General features: G+C 45.2%; 1 protein-coding gene across 3 annotated transcripts in view; it reads right to left on the reverse strand.

The window, feature by feature from the left end:
- arhgef10 (Rho guanine nucleotide exchange factor (GEF) 10) overlaps positions 1-21,127 on the reverse strand; it is a 46,375-nt gene that overhangs the window by 19,782 nt on the left and 5,466 nt on the right. The window contains exons 2-19 of one of the 3 annotated variants that reach the window (XM_014333601.2): positions 18,865-18,974; positions 14,355-14,705; positions 12,287-12,631; positions 11,466-11,502; positions 11,278-11,366; positions 10,936-10,992; positions 10,429-10,616; positions 9,977-10,093; positions 9,260-9,371; positions 8,949-9,058; positions 8,784-8,861; positions 8,524-8,703; positions 7,680-7,796; positions 7,360-7,452; positions 6,700-6,870; positions 6,056-6,201; positions 5,779-5,963; positions 2,505-2,620 (exon numbers count right to left, since the gene is read on the reverse strand). In XM_014333601.2, the coding sequence (XP_014189087.1) occupies positions 2,505-2,620; positions 5,779-5,963; positions 6,056-6,201; positions 6,700-6,870; positions 7,360-7,452; positions 7,680-7,796; positions 8,524-8,703; positions 8,784-8,861; positions 8,949-9,058; positions 9,260-9,371; positions 9,977-10,093; positions 10,429-10,616; positions 10,936-10,992; positions 11,278-11,366; positions 11,466-11,502; positions 12,287-12,631; positions 14,355-14,705; positions 18,865-18,901 (2,529 nt within the window). In that variant the 5' untranslated portion in view covers positions 18,902-18,974. Of the gene's footprint in view, positions 1-2,504; positions 2,621-5,778; positions 5,964-6,055; positions 6,202-6,699; positions 6,871-7,359; positions 7,453-7,679; positions 7,797-8,523; positions 8,704-8,783; positions 8,862-8,948; positions 9,059-9,259; positions 9,372-9,976; positions 10,094-10,428; positions 10,617-10,935; positions 10,993-11,277; positions 11,367-11,465; positions 11,503-12,286; positions 12,635-14,354; positions 14,706-18,864; positions 18,975-21,127 lie in introns of all 3 variants that reach the window. The other 2 variants (XM_005922382.3, XM_005922385.3) reach the window with 2 other exon arrangements.

Genomic DNA, 21,127 nt, shown 5'->3' on the forward strand with positions numbered 1-21,127 from the left:
CACACACACACCATCAAAAGTGAATGCCTAACCCTGACCCTTAGCTTCAAATTAACCATAACCCAAATGTAACCCTGACACTAAAACCACATTTTGAGTCTCAAAAATGGCTTCAAACTCGTGGGGACGGCATTTTGTCCCCATAAGTACAATAACATTCCAATTTGTGGTCCCCACAAAGATGTCTAAACAAGTACACACACAGAGACACACACAGTCTATACTACATCTGATTGTAATGACTTTTGTTAATAAGGTCGCTGCTGTCAGGTCAAATATTTCTCCATCATCCTCCCAGTATCACACTGACACGCTGCTGATACCTGCTCCTCTGTTACTCCTGTTACCTTACAGGACATCAGTGTCTGCTTGGTCATGTGAAACTGACTTCAAGCCACCTTGATGTACGTCCTCCATCATTTTTCATTGGTGTGTTTGACTCTATTGACCTCTGTATTCTGGAAATAATGAATACTTCTCTTTATACTGGCTCAGTTTCCAGCTATTCTAAACAAGCTATTGTTGAACCAATATTAAAGAAACCAAATTTGGACCAAGCAGTTACAGGCCAATATCAAAATGACCGTTGGTGTCAAAGACCGTGGAAGAAACAGTTGCAGAACAACTTAACGTTTTGGAGAGGAACAATGTTCTGGACATTTTCCAGTCTGGTTTCTGCACATTACACTGCACTGAAACCGCTTTGCTTAAAGCGTGTGGTGACACTGATGGCAGCAGAGTCAGGAGAGTACACCGTTCTGGTTCTGCTGGATCTCAGCTCTGCTTTTGATATTGTTGATCACAGCATCCTGATAAATAGGCTGAAGGACTTGTTTGGGATTACTGGTGTTGTTTTAAATGGTTTATGTCGCAGCTATCTGAGAGATCCTTTACTGTCTGTATGAATCATGTGCTGTCGGAAACATCAGTTCTGCCTTCTGGGGCACCTCAAGGAGCTGTTTTAGGTCCTATTCACTTTTTGCTGTATATCCTCGCCTCTGTCAGTGCGCCCCAGGGCAGCTGTGGCTACAATGTAGCTTGCCATCGCCAGTGTGTGAATGTGTGTGTGAATGGGTGGATGACTGAATGTAGTGTGAAGCGCTTTGGGGTCCTTAGGGACTAGAAAAGCGCTATACAAATGCAGGCCATTTACCATAGGCCAAATTATCAGACGTTACAATAATATTTCTTATCATCTCTATGCTGATGACATGTTCTTTCAAAGCTTCTGAGTTTTATAAATTGTCGTGTTTAAATAATTGTCTGTCTGAGATCAAACAATGGTTAAATGACAATTTCCTCCAGTTAAATGCAGATAAAACAGAAACCTTGATTGTTGCACCTGATCACATGCTCTCAGAAATTAAGCAGCATATCAGTTTTTTAGACCCTTCATTTCAGTCGCGTCTCAGAAACTTGGGTGTTATATTTGACAGTTCTTGAGAAACACTCTAAAAAACTTGTCCAGAACTGTTTTTATCATCTAAGAAACATTTCTAAACTCAGACTGGTGTCAAAGGCAGAACTTGAGATGATTCATGCTTTTATCTCTTCTCGTTTGGATTATTGTAACGGTCTTTTTACGTGTCTCAACAAACCAGCTCTGGATCGCCTTCAGACTGTACAGAATGCTGCGGCAAGACTTTTAACTGGTACAAACAAGAGGTCACACATTGCTCCAGTTTTGGCTTCTCTTCATTGGGTAAATTTTAGGGTTCATTTAAAAATTTTAGTTGTAACTTTTAGAGCTCTGCACGGTGAAGCTCCCCAGTACATCTCTGACCTGCTGAAACCTCATGCTACATCTCGAGCACTCAGGTCGTCAGGTCAAAGGTTACTGGTGGTCCCTCGTACTGGGTTTAAAACACGTGGGGATCGAGCTTTTCAGGCACCGAGGCTGTGGGACTCCCTGCCGTTGACTCCTTTAAAAAGCAGCTGCATATGTTTTTATACAAACGAGCTTTTAATTAATTTTTCACTGTTTTATATTATTTTATTTGTATTTCTGATTTTATTGTGAAGCACTTTGTGATTTTTATCTGTGAAATGTGCTTTATAAATACATTTTACTTACACACCTGCTTACACCCCACGAGCACAGGCAGGCTTGTGTGTATGCGCAGCTACACGATATGACAGGTTTGAACAGTACAAACCAGGATGTAGGAGACTCCTCATCCTCCTCAGACAAACTGCTCACAAAGGCACATTTTACAGCATCATACAAACACAGAGCAAACTGGTCCTTGTGGACATGTGAGAGGAGGCTTCATGAATATGATTTTAGGTCCCTAGGTATGTCCATTAAAAGAACATTAGTGTGTGTCAGCTCTCACAACCTTCCAAGAGTATTAATAGACAGGAAATCCCAAAAAGCTCCCATGTTTTAGACTCATGTTCAGTTTGATTTTACCTAAAATGTCGGGACTTTACCTCTGAGACCCAGATTTTTCTCAGACTGACTCTATTTTAGACATAATTAACTGTATCATGCAGCGGAGTACCTGGTAGTTTCCCTTGAGGCTGCCAATCATGGTGGAGATCTGGTTGACCAGGCTGAGATCATGGATTAGGTTCTGCAGGTCTTGGTACAGCTGACCGGGGCCCATGTACAGTTTATCTACACAGAAACACATTTTCAGGCGGTTGATTCACATCAAATCAAATGTAATAAAAGTGTAATAATGGCTCATACAGTAGCAAAAGAGCAGCAGTGACTACAATCCCAAATTAAAGTATTACAAACGGACAGACAGCATGGCTCAGAGGAAGCTGAATGAGCAAAGTCAGGGTGATTAGATAAGCAGTTGTCCTCCCACACGGACAGTGACAGCTCTGCAGGCGTGGCAGTAATTCTCACCCCTGTGAACCAGCCAGCGTTAGCTTTCAGGGGACACACATCTAATGCTGTTTGTTGACGCATGTCAGTGTAAATCATCCTCTCTGTTCCTCCCACCTGTACCTGCTCTATGTGGGCGGAAACAGGTTTCCAGCTTCCTGTCTGCCCCTCGTGGAAGCTAGTAATCCTACGTGATGTTACAGAAACTGTTGCAGTTCTGCATCTATGGAAAAAACACTGCAGCACAGACCGGATTAAAGGTCTGTCAGGGCACCGGCCTCCATCGCTCTCCGTCAGTCAGCTGATCTGCCCATGAAGAACAGCACTTGCAGCAGAGAGCAAGAGGAAAACACTTGCTAAGTCTGCGTGTGAAGGTCTGCAGCGAACAAAGAGTTAAACTGCAACTCTGGGAGATCCAGAATGCCTTCAGCTCTGTTTGCGTCTGTTATTCTTCTCTCCTCTTTCATCCTCTCGTACAATAGTCACAAAGTCTGACTCCGACTGCAACTCCATGGTAACCCGGCCCGACTCCCTCACGACTGGGCGTTCGGGGGAAATCTTACCCCTGTTTGTACATGACCAGTTCGTTGGTGGTCTCTGTAAGAGTTACTCTGAAACGTTTCCCTCCGAGTTTGCCTGCATGAGGCTGTTCAAATATAGCCATCTTTACACATGCGTGAGCACTACTGCCGGGCCTCCTGTAGACTATATTGGTTTTTGGTTTCACTGATGTTTGCATGACCTCCAATTCAATCGCAGTGATCCCAAAATATATTTAACATGTTTATTTACTTGAAACAATCATGATATCAGATGAGGAATTTGCTCTTGGAGTGTTTCTGGTTTTGGTAGCGTCTGTGCGTGGGTGTCTTTCTGTCTGCAAACACAACAAAAGGTTTGAAGTTTTATCAGAATTTATTCAAAGTAGAAACTGCTTCTTGTTGTTCCAGGCTCGTCTAAGGCAGCTGCATGGCTCATGTGTCTCTTTAAACACTGTGACCAGGAGGCTGAATGCAGGTCGGGACAGAAATAAACCTTCATCATTGAAACATTAACATTTCTACATGATTTAAATGTCTTTGTTTTTATTGTTATTGCTAAGAAGCCCTATAACCTGCATATGACTGGTCTCTGTGCTAACTTTCTCACACCATCAGTACCATTACTTGCTGTTTATTACGTGTATTTACTAGCAGAAGTAATAAGGCCCAGGCAAGAATGCAACCCCATCACAGCAGCGACCATTCCCACAGACTAGACTGGCTCTGTGTAACCCATTTCAAACTGGGTCCAACCTCGTGAATGGCTCTTTGTGAGAGCGCCAACTGCCCAGATTTTTCAAACAAAACCGGCCCAGGAGCATCTTCAGCAGCAGGACAGTCACCCCAGCAATTACACGCTTCCTAAAAACAAACACGATATCTACAAATGACACACCGGCCGTGAGAGCCGCAGGAAAACAACTCCAAATGACCGGTGTGCACGGTGGTCTAATTGCAGTGCAGCGTAGGGAAGAGATGACTTAAGCAGAGAGACATGAAAACGATGACATCATAGCTGGAGAGTCCCTGCGTTGCCTTCACTGCAGGCTGGTCTGCGAGCGGATTTTTGGCTGCACACACGGGGCTGAGAAAACAATTGTTTCCACTTGTTAAAAGTTCCTGGATGATGCACGCGCACACACACACACACACACACACACACACACACACACACACACACACACACACACACACACACACACACACACACACACAAACACAACACACACACACACACACACACACACACACACACCACACACACACACACACACACACACACACACACACAGACACACAGCACACACACACACACACTCTACACACACACACACACACACACTCCTCAACCCTCTTCAGACACACAGACACACACACACACACACACACACACACACACAGTCCAGTAACACACACACACACACACACACACACACACACGCACGCACAAATCAAGTTATTTCCAGACTAAGTGCATCACAGCGAGGAAACTCTGATGTATTAATGTTAAGTAATGTGGATAATCTCAACATTAAGTTCCATTACATCTGATTCTGTCTGCAAGAACAGCCCCATCATCTGTTAACATGCTGGACTCTCCATGGGAGGCAGATGGTGTGAAACAGTGGAGCGCTCGCTGAATGCAGCTTACACTCAGGGAAAAAGTAAAAGCACATAAATAGCAGGTAGAGAAAAGAAGGTGTTTAAGTAGCTGGTGGGCAGCAGGTGTGGATCAGAGATTGATGACAGTGTGACCACTGGCAGGAAAAGTCTGACTGTTATATCAAAGTATTTGAGAGAAGTGGAGAGTCAGTGAGCTCCAGAGCGCAGTGTGTAATCAGCGGCAGTAATTACAGCGCTGAAGGAGCCAGCCTTTGACCTCTGCTTGAATTCTTCAAACTTTGGACAAACCAGGGAAAATACGTAATCAAAGCATTGCAGCAGACACCCGGCAAATTTAAACACAGATCGAATCCTGAAATAAAAAGTGCAGCGCTGCGACCGCAGAATGCGACGCTGTTTTTGGGCCTGCTGTTTGTCTGGTCTGGGCCTTTTAAAGTGGCCGAGCAGCTGTGTGTGACGGGGAACCTACTGGAAAGACTGAAATCACCCGACCGGCAGCCAGCAAAGCTGAGGACTGCAGAGGGGAAAAAACACACATGTGCTGGCTGGGAAATAAATATTTCCACTGATGTTTTTAAGAAACGGTGACAGTTTTCAACTCGGTCTAAAGAAGTCGAAGCAGATGCAGTTCCTCATGTCAGAGGACCGACCCTCAACTGCTGATACCGTACGATCCACTAAACTAATGAGTTACTAGATTTGTGCCAAACAGAGACACAAATAAGGTGACGGGCGAGCAGACACAAAATCCCTGACTGTGAAACTGCGTCGTACTTGGCTTGGCGCTGATCACCACTTTCTCGCCCGAATGAGGAGGAGGGAAGCGGCCGGTGTCGGCCATGTCTTCGCTGGACCCGAACTCAAGCACCTCCACGAAGCTCAGAGGCACGCTCCACTTCAGAAGGAACTTCTGGTCAAGTGTTACGCTTCCGCTGCCACTGCCGCTGCCATCCTGAAATCTGAAAAAGAAACGAGCGATGAAAACGCTTTGATATGAAACCCCCCGATTCTCACACAGGTATGTAACTTTGTGGGTCGTGGTCTCCCTCACCGGATGTTGGGCGTGGCACACATGAGCACATCGTTGAGCAGGAACAGGCGTCGCTCCTTGGTTTTGATGATTTCCCCACGCTCGTTGTAGACCGTTTCCACCATGTCGTCTGAGCGGATCAAGTAGCGGCTGCCGTTACTTAGAAGCTGATGACAGAGATGATACGCTACATTAATGCTCTGTGAAGACGCTAAACAAAAACCCAGCTCGGAGAAGGAATACAGAACAAGCAAAGACTAAGAGTACTCGCATTTCATTTGGCATTAATGACTCATTTCACTCTTGCATCCTCTCACTTTGGATAAAAGTAATGCAGCGACTCTGAGAATATCCAGGCTACGGGGAACTCACAGTCTGCCCCATCCAGGCCATCCTGTAAACACGCCTGTGCACAGATGCCAGAGTGGGTGGCTGAAGACAGTCGAATAATTATACCTTGGGGAAAGCTGGTGTTTTTGTGCAAACGCTGTGCTAAGCCATGCACTAAAAATAAGGTATTCAGTCAGGAGAGAAGCTCCAGTGTCTGATGGCCGCCCACACTGGGACTGAGAGAAATGCCACAGCATATGCTAAAAAATAAATCAGCCAAAAGCAAAGTCTCCACCGATCAGTAGACTTTTGGTTCGGCGCAGAAACGTGCAGACCTTGTTGAGGTAGCGCTCGTTCATGGCCTTTGCGATGTGACGGATCTCGCAGCGCTGGTCGGCTTCTCTCTTCTTTTCATTGAGCTTCTCAGCCAGAGTCTCCAGTTCGGTCAGGGCCATCTGCAGGGGCAGGCGGTCCGGGTGACCCACTGGTGTGTTCTTCAACATGTCCTGATGAAGACGAGAGAAAAAAGACACCAGTTTGATGCTTTTTCACCTCGTTTTCAACAACTAATACCAGCCGAGCCCTGTTCTGCCCCACTCCATCTTTCTACATATAACACACATCCTCATAATTCATCCTAAAGATTTAAGAATCGATGGAGAGCCCTTCTACGAATTATCAAGCTGTCTTGATTGCTATTAAACTGGTGTAAAAAAGAAAGAAAGCAGCCCAGTGTCCCACATTTTCACTGATATTTTCCTGCAGCAGACATTAATAGTAAATATGCCGGGGCAACGGGAAGCAGGATTAAAAGAGACGAGGAAAGCAGGTCTCTTCAGAGCAATTCCCCTGCCTCGCTTTGAGCCGCAGCTTTGAAAAACAAAGTGCTGGGTTTATGAATGCGGCACTCCCTCTGCTGGTGAACACATGAACAACACTGCTTGCTGCACATTGCATTTTACTGTGAAGGAGGTGAAAATAAGAGTGAACTATACCTGCAGCAGCAAAATGAACTGAGGGAATCTCTGGATAGGCTTCATCATCAGGCCGTACAGAGTCATTCGGTCACTGCTGGTTTCCTGACGATGCTGTCGGCGACAAGATGGCCAATCGGTGTAAAGACTTTCATTTTGTAAGAAAATCACTATACCAATCTGTTTTAATGTGAACAGCTGCATTTGATATCAGATATATAGCAAAACAGCTTTTTTTATTCAAATGCACAGCAACAAAATAATGAAACAGTTTAATGAGAAACAAACTTCCACTCTGTCCTGTAAGATTAATATTTGACATTAGTGTGTTGGTCTCAAACCTTGAGGAATTCCAGGAATGCCGGTTTGGAGGCGCACGTCTTCCTCACGACTGCCATCGCAGTGCTGAAGTTATTCACATACTCGCGATAGGCGTCCAGCACCATGGACTTAGAGAACTGCACATAAACACAGGGGTTACTTACTGCATCATGTGCTTCAGTTACAGGAAATGACATCATCCAAACCTCTATAAAGATGCACACCACAGCGGCAGTACCATTAAAAATGTGAATTCACTTTAACTTGTCTATGGTGCTTTAATAAGGTGCAAATATGCTTTTTATAAATTAGGTCTAATAATGCTCATGCTCACAAGCAAAGAGCTGTGTGATATAGTTATGTTACATAAAGATTTATATAAAAAGCTTTTCTGTCTAAGTCACGTTCACCAATAAGCGGTAAAAGTTCCATCAGACGGAGAACTATTTATAGCTGGTCTGCTGCTGAAAACGGATTTTCAGTGTTTTGTCCATCAGTTTGTCCAGACTGAATCTCCTGAGTGTTGGCTGATGGGCAAAGCGAGACTCAGACGTCATCCTTTCAGCGTGCGGGACAGAAGACGCTCCCTCTGAGGGCTTTTATCGCTTTTTTAACCGCTGAGTGGCACAGCAGTGAGAACTTTAGCTCCAGTGTTATTTAGGTAAAAAAAAATGAATCTCTTCAAGGTTCAAACTTGCCTATGAGGTGACATTTTTTTGTTTTACTCTATAAATACTTCAGGTCCAAATAAAGCTTTTAATGTGAAATCCTGTGGATTTATTATTTGAACTGTGGTGTGTCACATGACAGGCTTTAGGTATCTCCGTGAGACGTTTGACAGGAAGTAAGATGGCACGAGCTTACCGACGCCACAAAGACATCCCCAATCATTTCCAGGCTGTCCCACTCCGCCACGCGGCTCGCCAGGGCGATCTGGAACAGGAAGTGGCACTGCAGGATTTCACGCACGCGATAGAAAGTCATCTTCAGTTTCCTGTCACTCAGCAGTCTGGGCTCGATCTGCGACAGGGGCTTCTCGTATTGCTGACGAAGGAGACAATACAAACTGTAATAAGATGCACTTAAGAACCAAAGCGCCAATCACCGCAGCTGTACTCGCATACCTCTAAAATCCTCTTGAGAGAATCGAGATAATTCTTCTCGCTCTCCAAAATAGATCCCAGGATGCATCTTCTGACCAGCTGTGGATCAAACACAGGTTTCCTTCACCAGCGATTTCACAGAGTTAAGCATAACTGGATTAGGTTAGAGTTGGGAAAGTTACAAACCTGCTGCTGTGACAGAGCCTCCGGTGCTGGACACAGTACTGGCTCAACATTGAAACAGTCCACCTCGATGAAGAGTCCAGACTCCTCATCCTCAAAACAGGCCGACTTCTCTAAAAGATTCGAAACAACAGGAAGTAAAGCACTAAAGTCCACCTGAAGAGCAAAAAGCTAGGACTCAGCCTCCTAGAAGCACCAAGTGACCACATTTACAAGATTTTCAGAAAACCTGACCTCTGACCTTGAGGCTGAGGTCAATGAGATTTGAACTCCTAGGTAATTGTGTATTTTAGTGTAACTTAAGCAGCACAAACCCTGACAGAAAGACTTGGTTTTGATGAAGGAGCGTCCCTTCTTCACTGCAGCTTTGGTTTTCTCCAGTCCATCTTTGGTTCCTTCCTTGGCAGCCTTCACCAGCTTTTGCATCTTGGATGAGACAGAATGCACCATTACTAGGATTTGAAGAGTCCTTTTTAGTCCAGGTTTGGTTTAGTCTGTCTAAACCTACGGCTAAAGAAGAGCTGAACCGATCTACAGGAGCAGTGTTAGAGGAGGGATGAACAGAATGCGTAACACAAGACGACAGAAGAGCAGAGGCGACCACAGGAGACAGAAACTGGGACATCAGCTAAAAGCAACGTGGTGCTTTTAAGAACATAATGCGAGATCGAGGTTTAAATGTCACAGACATCGCAGTCTGTACAATGGAACACAAAGGTTCAAATGCTTGGGAGACACGGTTGCTGGTGTCTCAGTTTGCTGAAGAATAAACACGTGTTACTTTAAATGTGTCCTTTCGGACGTCCGACGCACGAACATTCAATGAGACAGGTCGACGTGGCAGAAAGGGATGCAAAGGAACTGCTCGCACTCCCACCATCACCACCACCACAAGTTCATTCACGTCACAGCAGGATGAAGGTACCAAGTCAGAAGCAGGACGCCCAGAGTGGAGGTAGCCAGACTGAGTGTGAAGGGCTGGGACTACTTTATCTAGTACAAACACATGAGGTGAGCCTCAGCCAGTTTACCTTCTGCTCGTGTTTCTGTTTTAACTGCTGCAGCTCTACCGTTCCCACTGTGTTTGCCATTAGATCTTTCATCTTTTTCTCATAGTGTTCTTTCAAGCGTGTCAGATCTTGAGAGAGCTAAACAAAAGCAAAGCAAGCGTTACTGGTTACACAGAGTGGGAATGAGCAGGAGTCCCACCACGCTCGCCTTCGTGTCGACGTGGTGGTTTTTTAAATAAAGTGATTTTGAAGTGTCAAAACCACGAGGCAAATCATCACAGCGTGCAGGAAGACGACTAGGAGAAGCGAATGGGCTGCATCGAATGCACGAGTGTGCATCGCTGTAAACTGGAAAGAATAAGCACAGTAAAAAAGACACTTTCATAAACTGTATGAAAGACACGCTGCGTTATCCCCGCTATCCTGAGCTGCATGTTTAACGTGCTGACGAGAAAAGTAATCCTTATACACACATGAGTCTTCCTCTGGGGCGGCTTCCCTCTCATGAAGGCGTGGGGCAGGCCGTTCTCAGGCCGACCTTCCCCGTCGCTGGCTTCGTCGTAGCTTTCAAACTCGCTAGAGCTCCAGCCGTTGTCGAGGGAGCTGTTGCAGCCGCCCTCCTCGCCGAGCTCCACATCGTCGTAGATCATCTCATCTGGATCTGTACGAATGAGAGCGACTCGCAGTGATACTCAGAAATACTACAGTCTAGCTACGACCTTAAATGAACTTGAAGTTTCATGATGCAAACGAACATGTGAGAAGTCCCAAGCTTCACTGAATGCAACACTCATCTCATCTAATTAGCATTGATTAGTGACATTAAAGTCAATAAACAAGTCAAACAGGAGTTTTTGAGCCTAAATAAGTCAAACGGTGACTTTTAAACGAGAAGAAAGAAGCGAAAGTGGACGGGATCAAAAACAGGAAGCTTGAAACTGAATGTGTGGAATGAGAAAAATAAAGTATAGTTCACAAACCTGTGTTGGAGTCGGAGTTTTCTCTGGGCACATCATCATAAATCACCTCATGTGGATCTGAAAAGACACGTGCACGGTTTTTACACACCACGTAACCGATCCAGTAACGCGACAGCCAGGATGCGATGCAGGGAGAGAGCTAGAAGACAGGCAAACACAAGGCTGTGCTTCCTCAAACGAACGGGGAAGGAAGTCTCCGGGAATCCAGTTGTGTCATAAGAACATTTTAAAAAGATGAGAGCACCCTGCGGGCATGTCGTGACTGCGCAGAAGCAAACGCAGAGAGATGACACCGCAGCAGCACCGCGGTAACTTTGACCTTACTCGGAATTGTTTCCTTACTTTCCATCCATGCGGTGTTGGCAGGATCGGCTGCCCATTTTGCCAAAGCATCCTCTTCTCTGATAGGTGGATACTCTTCACTGAAAACACTTGGAGAACACATAAAAACACATTTTCAATGTAACATGTCCCCGACGTTGCTGTCGATGCACTCGGTGATGAGCACAAACGGCTCGCATGTGACTCACCTGTCAGCTGAGGCGTTCCCAGTCCCAACCAGCATCACTGCAGGGAAAATGAACTGTGGTGTGAATCCTGCAGGAATTATTTCCCCCAATCAAACATTCCAAACAGCACATCACAGAACTGCAAAGCTTTTCCACACGTGCCACCAGGGGTCACTGATAATTCCACGGATAATTTAACCTGGATATGTTTTAGAGTAAATGTGCTTCCACAAAACTTCATCTAACATATGTGTCTAATTGAAATTCCTTCTGCGTGCTTCTGTTTTCCTTGGAAGATGTCATAACTTCAGCAAAAGGCCCGTACTGTGTGCATTCATCAAAAAACTGCACAAATGAATATCATGGTTGCACTCTCTGGCTTTGTAACATCTAAAAAGCACAAGTATTTCAACATGGTGTGACCTTGTTTAGATAATTACAGTGTAATTAGGCTCCTGGGACCGCCAGGCCACAAGCTTGGGCTCAGTTACTGCAAGATTTTAGGGAAACCGGAAAATCCTTACAGCCAGCACGGATCTTTGGGGAGGGCTAAATTTAGACCCTACTTCCTTGTGGCAAGGCTTTAGGAAAAACAAGAGAAAGAAGAAAGGCCGGGGGGATCGCAGCAGCCGGGACTGCGTTTACGTGTCATAGCTGTGCATCCGTGAGTGAGAGCAGGGAAAAAGAAAAGTAGGGATTAAAAAACAACTTCACTGCTAGGGAAGATTCAGTTATGGATATAATTTGATAAACATTTGCTTTAACTCGGAAGCATTCGCTCTTAATTTAGCAGCGTTTATTAAAGTCTCCTCCGGGTTTCCCCTGGTGCTCGTTTCATTTACCATCTTCATCCACGGAGAGGTGTCGAATGATGACAGGTGTGGTGTAAGCTGGGGTGATGAGCGGTACTCCAGAGGGGGTCGCATAGCCACACGGGACAGGCACAGAGTATCCCGAAGCGATGCCAGCAGGGCTGCCGGGAGGATCCTGGCCGTCTGCCTCTTGTTCTTTGGGCTCCGTGGGCGAGGGGGTGGGAGAGGCGGGTCCGTGCTGCTGGTCAAGCTGCTGCTGCTGGAAGGAAGTGATGTCAATCACAGAGTAGGGGTTGACTTTGCCCTGGGAGGAGGAACCGGGGGCGACGTGTGGAGCACGAGCATCGCTGACAGATACTTTCTGGCCTTCACTGACTGCTGAAGGAAAGATCATACAGTTAGCTGACAGTTACAAATATAGTTACAAATACAGTTACATTTAGACAAAGATGGCCTCAAATTATTATATTTATTTGACTATATGAACTTGACTACTCCACACATTAGAAATGAGCATTAAAAAGCTTTTAATGAATGAAATCTTACTTTTTCATAGCTGTTTGATTATTTTGGTGTCTCTCAGTTGTTCATATAAACATTATTCATTATTTAAATACTCGGTTAGACCCATTTCTCCTTCAGAACTGCCTTAAATCTTCAACAAACTGCTGGAAACATTCCTCAGAGATTCATGGCCACCACATCCTAAAGGTGCTCTGCTGGATTGAGATCTGGTGACTGGAGTCCGTTTGAGTACGGCGAACTCATCGTCATGTTCAAGAAACCAGTTTGAGACGATCTGAGCTTTGAGACGTGATGTGGTCTCTGTGCTCACAAAGGCACAGCCATGATCTACACTCCGGTAAGATGTGGTGTTCAGACGATGCTCGTTTGGCACGACGGGGCCCAAAGTGTGCCGAGAAAATTTCCCCCCAGCCGCTCATAGAAGGCAGGATGGATCCATGCTTTCATTAGATTTCCTGTTCTGAAAGTCACAGCAGACACGGAGACTCATCAGAACAGGAAATCTTTTATTGGTGAGCCTGTGTGAACGGTGGCCTCAGTTTCCTGTCCTTAGCTGACAGGAGAGCCACCCGGTGTGGCCTTCTGTAGCCCATCTGCTTCGATGTTTGACGTGTTGCAGTTTCAGAGGTGCTCTTCTGCATACCTCGGGTATAATCAGTAGTTATTTGTGGTTACCGCTGCCTTCCTATCAGCTCGAGGCAGCCTGGCCAATCTCCTCTGACCTCTGGAATCAACAAGGCTTTTTCTCCACTTACAGAGGAGCAGCTGAGGCTCAGGAGGAAGAGCTATGAAGGGTTGGTGCTTTGATCCATAGTTCCTGCATCGGTTAGATTAAAAGGTAAGAAAGCACTTTGAGCACTCAGACTATGAAAGTCCCATGTTTCCATTTAACTGCTGCTCACTGGACATTTGCTATTTTGCATCTCTGTTGTGGGAAAATTCCAGTCCAACCTGAAACAGCTTAGATGTTCACACTGGGGACACGTTTCTAAAATCTTGACTGCTGCTGTGATTTGGTGCTACTTTTATGCAGCTTTGGTTAAAGCTGCAGTGGTATTGTGCAGCAGTGAGCAGTGCTGAAAGTATGACAACCTGAATGGGGGAACATCACGTAGCGTCTACGCTAGAAGACTTCTGCATGTATGTGGATCTTGCATCTCTCACGAGTGCAAACGATGCTCAAACGGTGAAGTGTAGTGCAGTGGGAACATCTCATCATATTTCAGAATGACTGAGAATAAACAGAGCCCAGCCAGACCGCTGCTGCTGCTGTTGTGCCCTTCAGTGATAAAAGCCAGAACATCTTCAGCTACAGGCAGCCAGATATACAAGGTGTCACCAGAGAGACAGACTGCCCCACTTTACGATCTCACTCGCGCTGGAGCTGAAGGGGCGTGAGCAGAGCCAGATAGGGTACGCACAACATGACAGGGCAATGCAGAGAACCTTTGTCACTGCCAAAAAACAAAACACACACTCGAGGCATTGTTTGCATTTAACTGATTTCCAAACACAACTTTAGTTGGAAGGACTCTCTGTCCTAAGGAAAGGCCAGCACTTCTGGACTGCATACCTGTTGCTGCAGGACGTGTCTCCGTGTCATCATCCAGAGGAGGGAGCGGAGGCGGAGGCAAATCATTCTCCCTGTCATCAGTCCCCTCAGCAGCAGATGTCCCTTCAGCTTCTGAAGCTGCGCCACCTGCTGTGGCAACTGTTCCATCTGCTGATGATGGAGCTGCGGAGGAAGGCACCGGGGGGTCCGCAGTGGGGAAGAGGTCTGAGCGTTGGCTGTTCACAGTGCTGTCCTTGTTCTGATCCCTACTGACGGGGAGCGCGGGCAGCGGGCAGGCAGCCTCGGGGATGTCGTCAAAATCGAAGGGTTCCCCCTCATCTTCATCTGCAAAAGAGATGTCACCTGCCAACACTGGACAGGTTCCAGATGTGCCAGGTGTTGGATTTTAGTTAGATTTAGAGAATAATAGCTATCGCTTTATTATCTTATCATGTAGTGCAAAACTCTGAGGTGACAGACACACTAATTATGAGTTTACCACAATCAGCTAAACACTTTTTGACTGCATGATAATAGTAACGATACTTAAAGCGCTGCTTTAACATCTGTAGCATCATGGGTGGTGCTGCAGCTCTGGAAAAAGAGGCTGAGGACACAGACACAGATGCGCTCTGGGTGGCATTTGAAATCTGCAGGACTGAGCCACATACAGACTTCTAATTAAGGATGGGCTTGACTTTATTGCACAAGCGTCGGCATTGGGGACTGGCACCGAAGCAGCACATGCACTGGTTTTACAGCAAAAACAAACTGGGGGGTTCCAACGCACAGCTAGCATTCAAAGGCATTCACATCAGAGCGCTCAGCTGACAGGAGACAGGAAGGGAACTACAAATATCTTTCCAGTTTCCACACTGCAATTAGGCCAGCAGGAAAGAGAGCTGTTACTCCCTTCAGCGAGGGCTACAGCCTGAGTTTGTGCATTATTCCTGGTTTAGGAATGCTCAGCCTTCATTAGCAGGCTTCAGCTCCAACATGGATACAGACAGTTTGTGGGATTGCAGTAAAAAACAAACAAACAAGAGTATTTTTATTTCAGAAGTCAGTGCTGGTGGAGATATGAGGTAATACTATAAATAGGCTTTACAGAGCTTGTACGGGGCTCTGCTTCTATCAGAGACAACATCGTGAAGGGTTTCTGAGAATCATATTTTCTCCCACTATCACAGTTTCTCTCAAATACCACAGATTCTTTGTGATCACTCACACGTCTCGTCACAGCCAGCACAGCTCCGTTCACTCCCAGTCTAGAGTTTGATTTTCTGTCTCATATCCTGAACGGGGTCCCAAAGAAAACAGAGCACGGTCTCCTGTGTGACACGGTGAGGCCCCCTGACAGCACCAGAGGCCGAAATCGCTCAGCTGGGCGCGCGTTAGACTGAAGATCTAAAGGTCGCTGGTTCGACCCCACTGCCACAGTTTTTATTCTTTGCTGTCATGTTTGAAGTCCCAACATTTACACATACTTCTTTGATCATTGTATAGTTACTGCTTACACACAGTCACCATCTAATTAACCACATTCACCTCCAGGCTAGTGGCCAGCTAACGGGCTGAACCCTAACTTTGGTGCACACAGCTGTGAATCAGGCTCTGACAGGTAGTCGTTCCACCTCCTCAGTGTGAGAGAGAACAGCCTGTGATTAATGTTCCCGCTCAACTTTGTCAACCCGTGTCCATCTCCACCCACGGCTCATGAAAACAGAAGTGCAAAGAACAAGCATGGGAACAGAGATGCTATCTGCCCGTTTCCATCGGTGGAGCTGAACGCTGTGGGACGCTGTGATAAAGCACGGACAGCCTTTGGAAACACTGGGAAGTAGGATGCATGATCACATGCTAAAAACTGCAGTAATCGGCACTTTGGTGAAACACTCGACAGTGTCAGAACAGAGTTCGTTTGATTGGATTTTGCCAGAGCAATAATCACAGATGGCCATTCAATAGTACATCTGTAACTGTGGGCCGAGGAGGTCATTGATAGCTGGCTCGGTGAGTGGCTGTGCATGTCAGAACAGCTTACTTACAGACTGTGCACACACACGATTATCATCTAACGTCTACTTTCAGCTCTTAAAGGGAAATAAAATCTCCACTTTGAAGAGTTTCTTTCAACTTTGTAGTGTTATAAAAATATAAGACTACAAAGTTGAGATATATATATATATAAGGGGTGCAACGATACACAAAATTCACGGTTCGGTTCGATACTTTGGTGTCACGGTTCGATATTTTTTCGATACAAAAAAAATGTTCATGCCTTTTTAATTTGTCATTTATTAAATTTTCACGGCACATTCTCGCACCACATCTCTGTGCGTTCATCATTTGTTTGAAGCCAGCTCACCTCCTGCAACTACTTTTCCGAGAATACGCGCTTCTTTTGTGGTTCGGACTCCTGACATTTCTTTGGAGGTGGAGGAACATCACAGTAATTGCTTAAAGGAGCTTCTTCGACATCTTTAAGAGTTCTAAACAAATGTCTGTCCTCCTCCTGAAAATCTTATGTACGCAAACACGCGTTGCAACTTCTTATCTTGTGCGCGTTTTTTATTTTGACAGCGAATGCGCACCTGCGGACCACTTATGTGCAGCCCTGGTTATTTAGCTGTCATATTGCAGCCACAGAAATTATTTTGTCCATGAAACCATAAAGCTGCACTTTCTTTTTGCCTTATAGTCTGATTTGTCATAACTTTTCCGTTTTGTGGTAAGCTTTTCTTTGGCTGTCACTTCTTCACCCTGACCTGTCTTATTTGGCTCAGCAGAACTAAATATATATCCTGCTGCTTTTACACACGCACTCACATAACGCTCAGCGATTCTCTGCGCGATCAACCTCTCACATGTTTAAGCTGTGGGAGATTTCACTTGTCATGTTTGCATAGTAAGCTAACGATTGATAAGACATGTCAGAGGAATTGGTGCGCAAATTCAAACGCGATTTCAATATGTCACATATTGACAGTGGCTCACCGATGCCAATGACATAATTACCCAGCTACATTTCCGAAAGAATGCAAAAGCATTGACATATATTTTTCCTTCCTACGATAGGCCGACGGGCAGGGCAGAGATAGATTTTGGTAGCCCGACTGGAAAAATCGCTAGCCCCGGGACGTCGGGCTAGCGATTTTGCGAGCCCTGTATCTGATTGAGGAATCACTCATCTTTGGAAAAGAGAGTTTATTACAGAGAAATGTCTCTTTCCAAAATAAAAGCTATACTATACGCTATTCTCAACACAGACAACATCGTCAGAAGGAAAGTTGATAAAATACATTAAAAATTTTGTATTGTTCCATACATATGCATACCGAACCGAAAGCACTGTATCGAACGGTTCAATATTGATACGAGTATCGTTGCACCCCTAAAATAAATATATATATATATATATATATATATGCAAATGTGGCAAGGAGGCAAGCTGTTCACGCTGACAATATGGATGTTGTTCTGAGGACCCCTCAGCTCCATAACGGTCTGCTTAAATGACTCACTGCTTCTGTTTCGCCTCAGCAACAAATCGAGCGAGCGGCCAGCTGGAGACGAAGGATTTCTCTGGCCTGCGTCTACCCCGGAGGCTTTGTGTGCCCCTGTGCGCGCTGCTGCATCAGTATTCTGCCTCATACTGAAGCACATTGTCTGCTATTCACAGTAGCGCAGCACATTTTACTCTCCTTACTCCCTCATTCCTCCGCCCACGCACGCTACAGCGGTGGATGAGCGGAGGAGAGGAATCTGCGCTGTTGACTCGAGCTGCACAGCTTCATCAACCTCTGAGAAAATCATCTAACCTTACGATGACCTGCAGAAGTGATCAGCTGACCAACACCTGCAACCTCTGTGAAACAAAGTTTCCTCATTTTGGTTAAAGTGGACGTTTTTGTTCATTTTCTGTCATACGTATACGCATTTATAAACTATGACAGCTGTGGAATTTTTTAATGATCCCTGTGAGCCAAACTCTTCTTTTTCCTCGTTGGATTTGGATGATGTCAGAGAGAAAGGATATCCTTTATATAGAAGCTCCACCCACCTGCCTTTCAAACCATCTTCTTACAGAATAGAGTAGCATGTCTATTGTCATTGTACATGTACAACGAAAGAAAAGAGCAAAACAAGACGGTGGTCTTTCAGGACGAGGCGCTAATAGGAAGTGGATGATTCTTAAACTCAGCTCTCTTCCTCAGTGTGTCTATTGTCCTGTCCCTCATCTCCCCTCCCCTCACCCAGTTGCAGCAGATGGCCCCGCCCCTCCATGAGCCTGTTAAAATGGAGTTTTTTCTTCCCACAGTCACCGAATGCTTGCTTATAGGGAGTTTTGATTGCTCAGGTTTTGTAGGGCCTGTTGTTGTGATTTGGCACTATGTACATAGAATTGAACTGACCAACTGAGCTAACCGGCCCATGAAAACAACACTTTCCACCATGTTTACCAGTTTAAGCATCGAGGAAGCGGACACATGCAAATCACATATGAAGTACGAGGATTTGTTGACTTTACTTTCAGGAGGTGGGGGAGGAAAGTCTTCCATGTCCATGCTTACTGCTCTTCTCCTGCTAAAGCTCTTCAGACATCAGCACGCAGAGGCTCAGTTACACCAACGCACATTCCTACAGGAGGAAAGGACAAATGTCGTTACAGTCAGTTCAAGGAGGCTCATACAACAGAAAAAAAGAGACCGAGTTTGGCATTTCTAGGTCAGCATATGTGAGCCAGTCGGTCCACAAAAGACCAACCACTTGTTATTCAATGTTACTTAAAGCGGCAGACAGCAGCGTGGCTGTGTTGTCACGGTCTGCTACCTTTTGTATCAACATCTGATTCTGAACCAAAGCGAATTCAGACAAATGAAGAGTGAGTGAAAACAAAGGAAACACTTGTAGAGCTCCCAGGGAGAGCTGATGCTGGCGTGTGTTTACGTGTGCCCGGCATTGTCATATGCTAATGCTGCGTGTGTGTGTGTGCGATGCCATGGTATGCACAGCCTGTGCTACCATTGTAATGGACACATCACACCCTGCTGCGTGTCCACGAGGAAAACAGAGGCTGTGGAGCTTTGCAGCTAAAGCAAAGTTCATGCAAAGCAGGATTCAGCTTAGATTTAAACTCATTTCTTTGGTTTCAAATACATTCAGAATGCATTACACGAGCAGACTATCAAAAACTCACTTTAACGCTCCAGAATGTGAAATATGTGCTGCTGTAAATTAAAACCCAGGCAGGTTATCATGCAGAGGCACAGGTCAGTGTTGCACTTCTGTCTCAAACAGCAATTATCAGCCACACATTTTGGTCCTTATTAGCATGCTGAGGCAGGAGACCTTTGGACCTGCATGAACATAAGAGACGTTACATTCCTGAGCAGCACAGGGTTCCTGTCTGATGTGCAGCTTTTATCCAGAGGTGACAGTTTCTGTCAAACAAAGCTGAGCTATTTACTGGACATCTTCAGTTCACTACTGTGCACAAGGGCAGATGACAGTGTGGTGACATCATGCTGTGGCATAAAGCAGGCATTGTAGCGCTGTGTGTGCACCATTCTCTATCCATGCAATCTCCACAGCCAGCGTAGCTTCACAGCAGTCTGCTTCTGACTAAGACAAACGTGCAGCAGAACAGAAAACAAGAAGGATAACTCATTCTGAGTCTCAAAGCTTGTTTTGTCTAGAAATAATGTGAAATCCTCTCGCGTTGTCCTCCACTCTGTTCACTGGGCACAAGGCCAGGAGAGAGGATCTGTCTGCTACGGCTAACAGTGCTAACACAGACAGGTAGGCTGCACTGAGCCTGAGGAGGCCCTAGCTTCATAATGGAGTACAAAGAGACAGGCAGATGCAGCTGCAGCATTAACATATCTTACATCTGTCCATCTTCAGGCTCTACTGTGCTGAAGAACAGTGATATATAATGTTTGTGTTTGATCTTTTTTTAATTATCATGGTATGAAATATTTTTCTTAGACTGAATAAAATCACATTAGCAATTGTCACTCATGTAGGGCTGCCACAATTATTTTGATAGTCGATTATTTTTGCGATTAGTCGACTAATCAAATCATCATCCATTGGACGTAAAACGAACAGCTTATTGCACCAGCAGCATCTGCTCTTATATAACTATCATTAGCTTACAGCTTTAAGTGTTTAAGGTCTGTGCCAACTAAAAATAAAGACAAGATGATAGTTTATTAAATTTTAATGAAATTTGCAGATTGTTTCGGTGAAGTTTAATAAACTCCTTGCTATCTAAAATATAACAGGACACCGGAGTATATTCTCGAGCGTCTCACACTTCTGATAATCAGCTGTCTGCTTGACGTTTATTCAGCTGTGTAAAAACTTTAATCTTAGCCAAACCGATTTACTCAGGAACAAATAAAATACTAAAAAAAAGCCAAACAATAACATTTTTAAGTTATCTAAGTGACTTATATATGTTTAACCTGAGTAGCGAAAGATGGCGGTGGGTTTGAAGCCGGGAGTCCGGTGTTCTCACGGCTCTAGTGAGCCTTGCCCCGGCTCGCTATCGAGCTAGTGGGTAACAGACGTCTCCGAAAACGTGCGCTTTTGAAAATACGTGGTGTCTTGATAAACTGAGCAGATATTTGAGGTTTACACAGCTACATTCTCGCTAGAAAATATGTTAAACGTTTATTTTGTGACCCAGAAAGAGTAATATTAAAACTAACTAGCTGCCGCTATTGGTGGAAACTGAGCTGGGCTGCGCTATGAATTCTGGGACAGAGCTGCTTCTTCTTCTTCGG

The sequence above is a fragment of the Haplochromis burtoni genome, unplaced genomic scaffold (genome assembly GCF_018398535.1).
Source record: "Haplochromis burtoni strain Fernald_Lab_line unplaced genomic scaffold, NCSU_Asbu1 Contig_55, whole genome shotgun sequence".
NCBI classification, from domain to species: Eukaryota; Metazoa; Chordata; class Actinopteri; order Cichliformes; family Cichlidae; genus Haplochromis; species Haplochromis burtoni.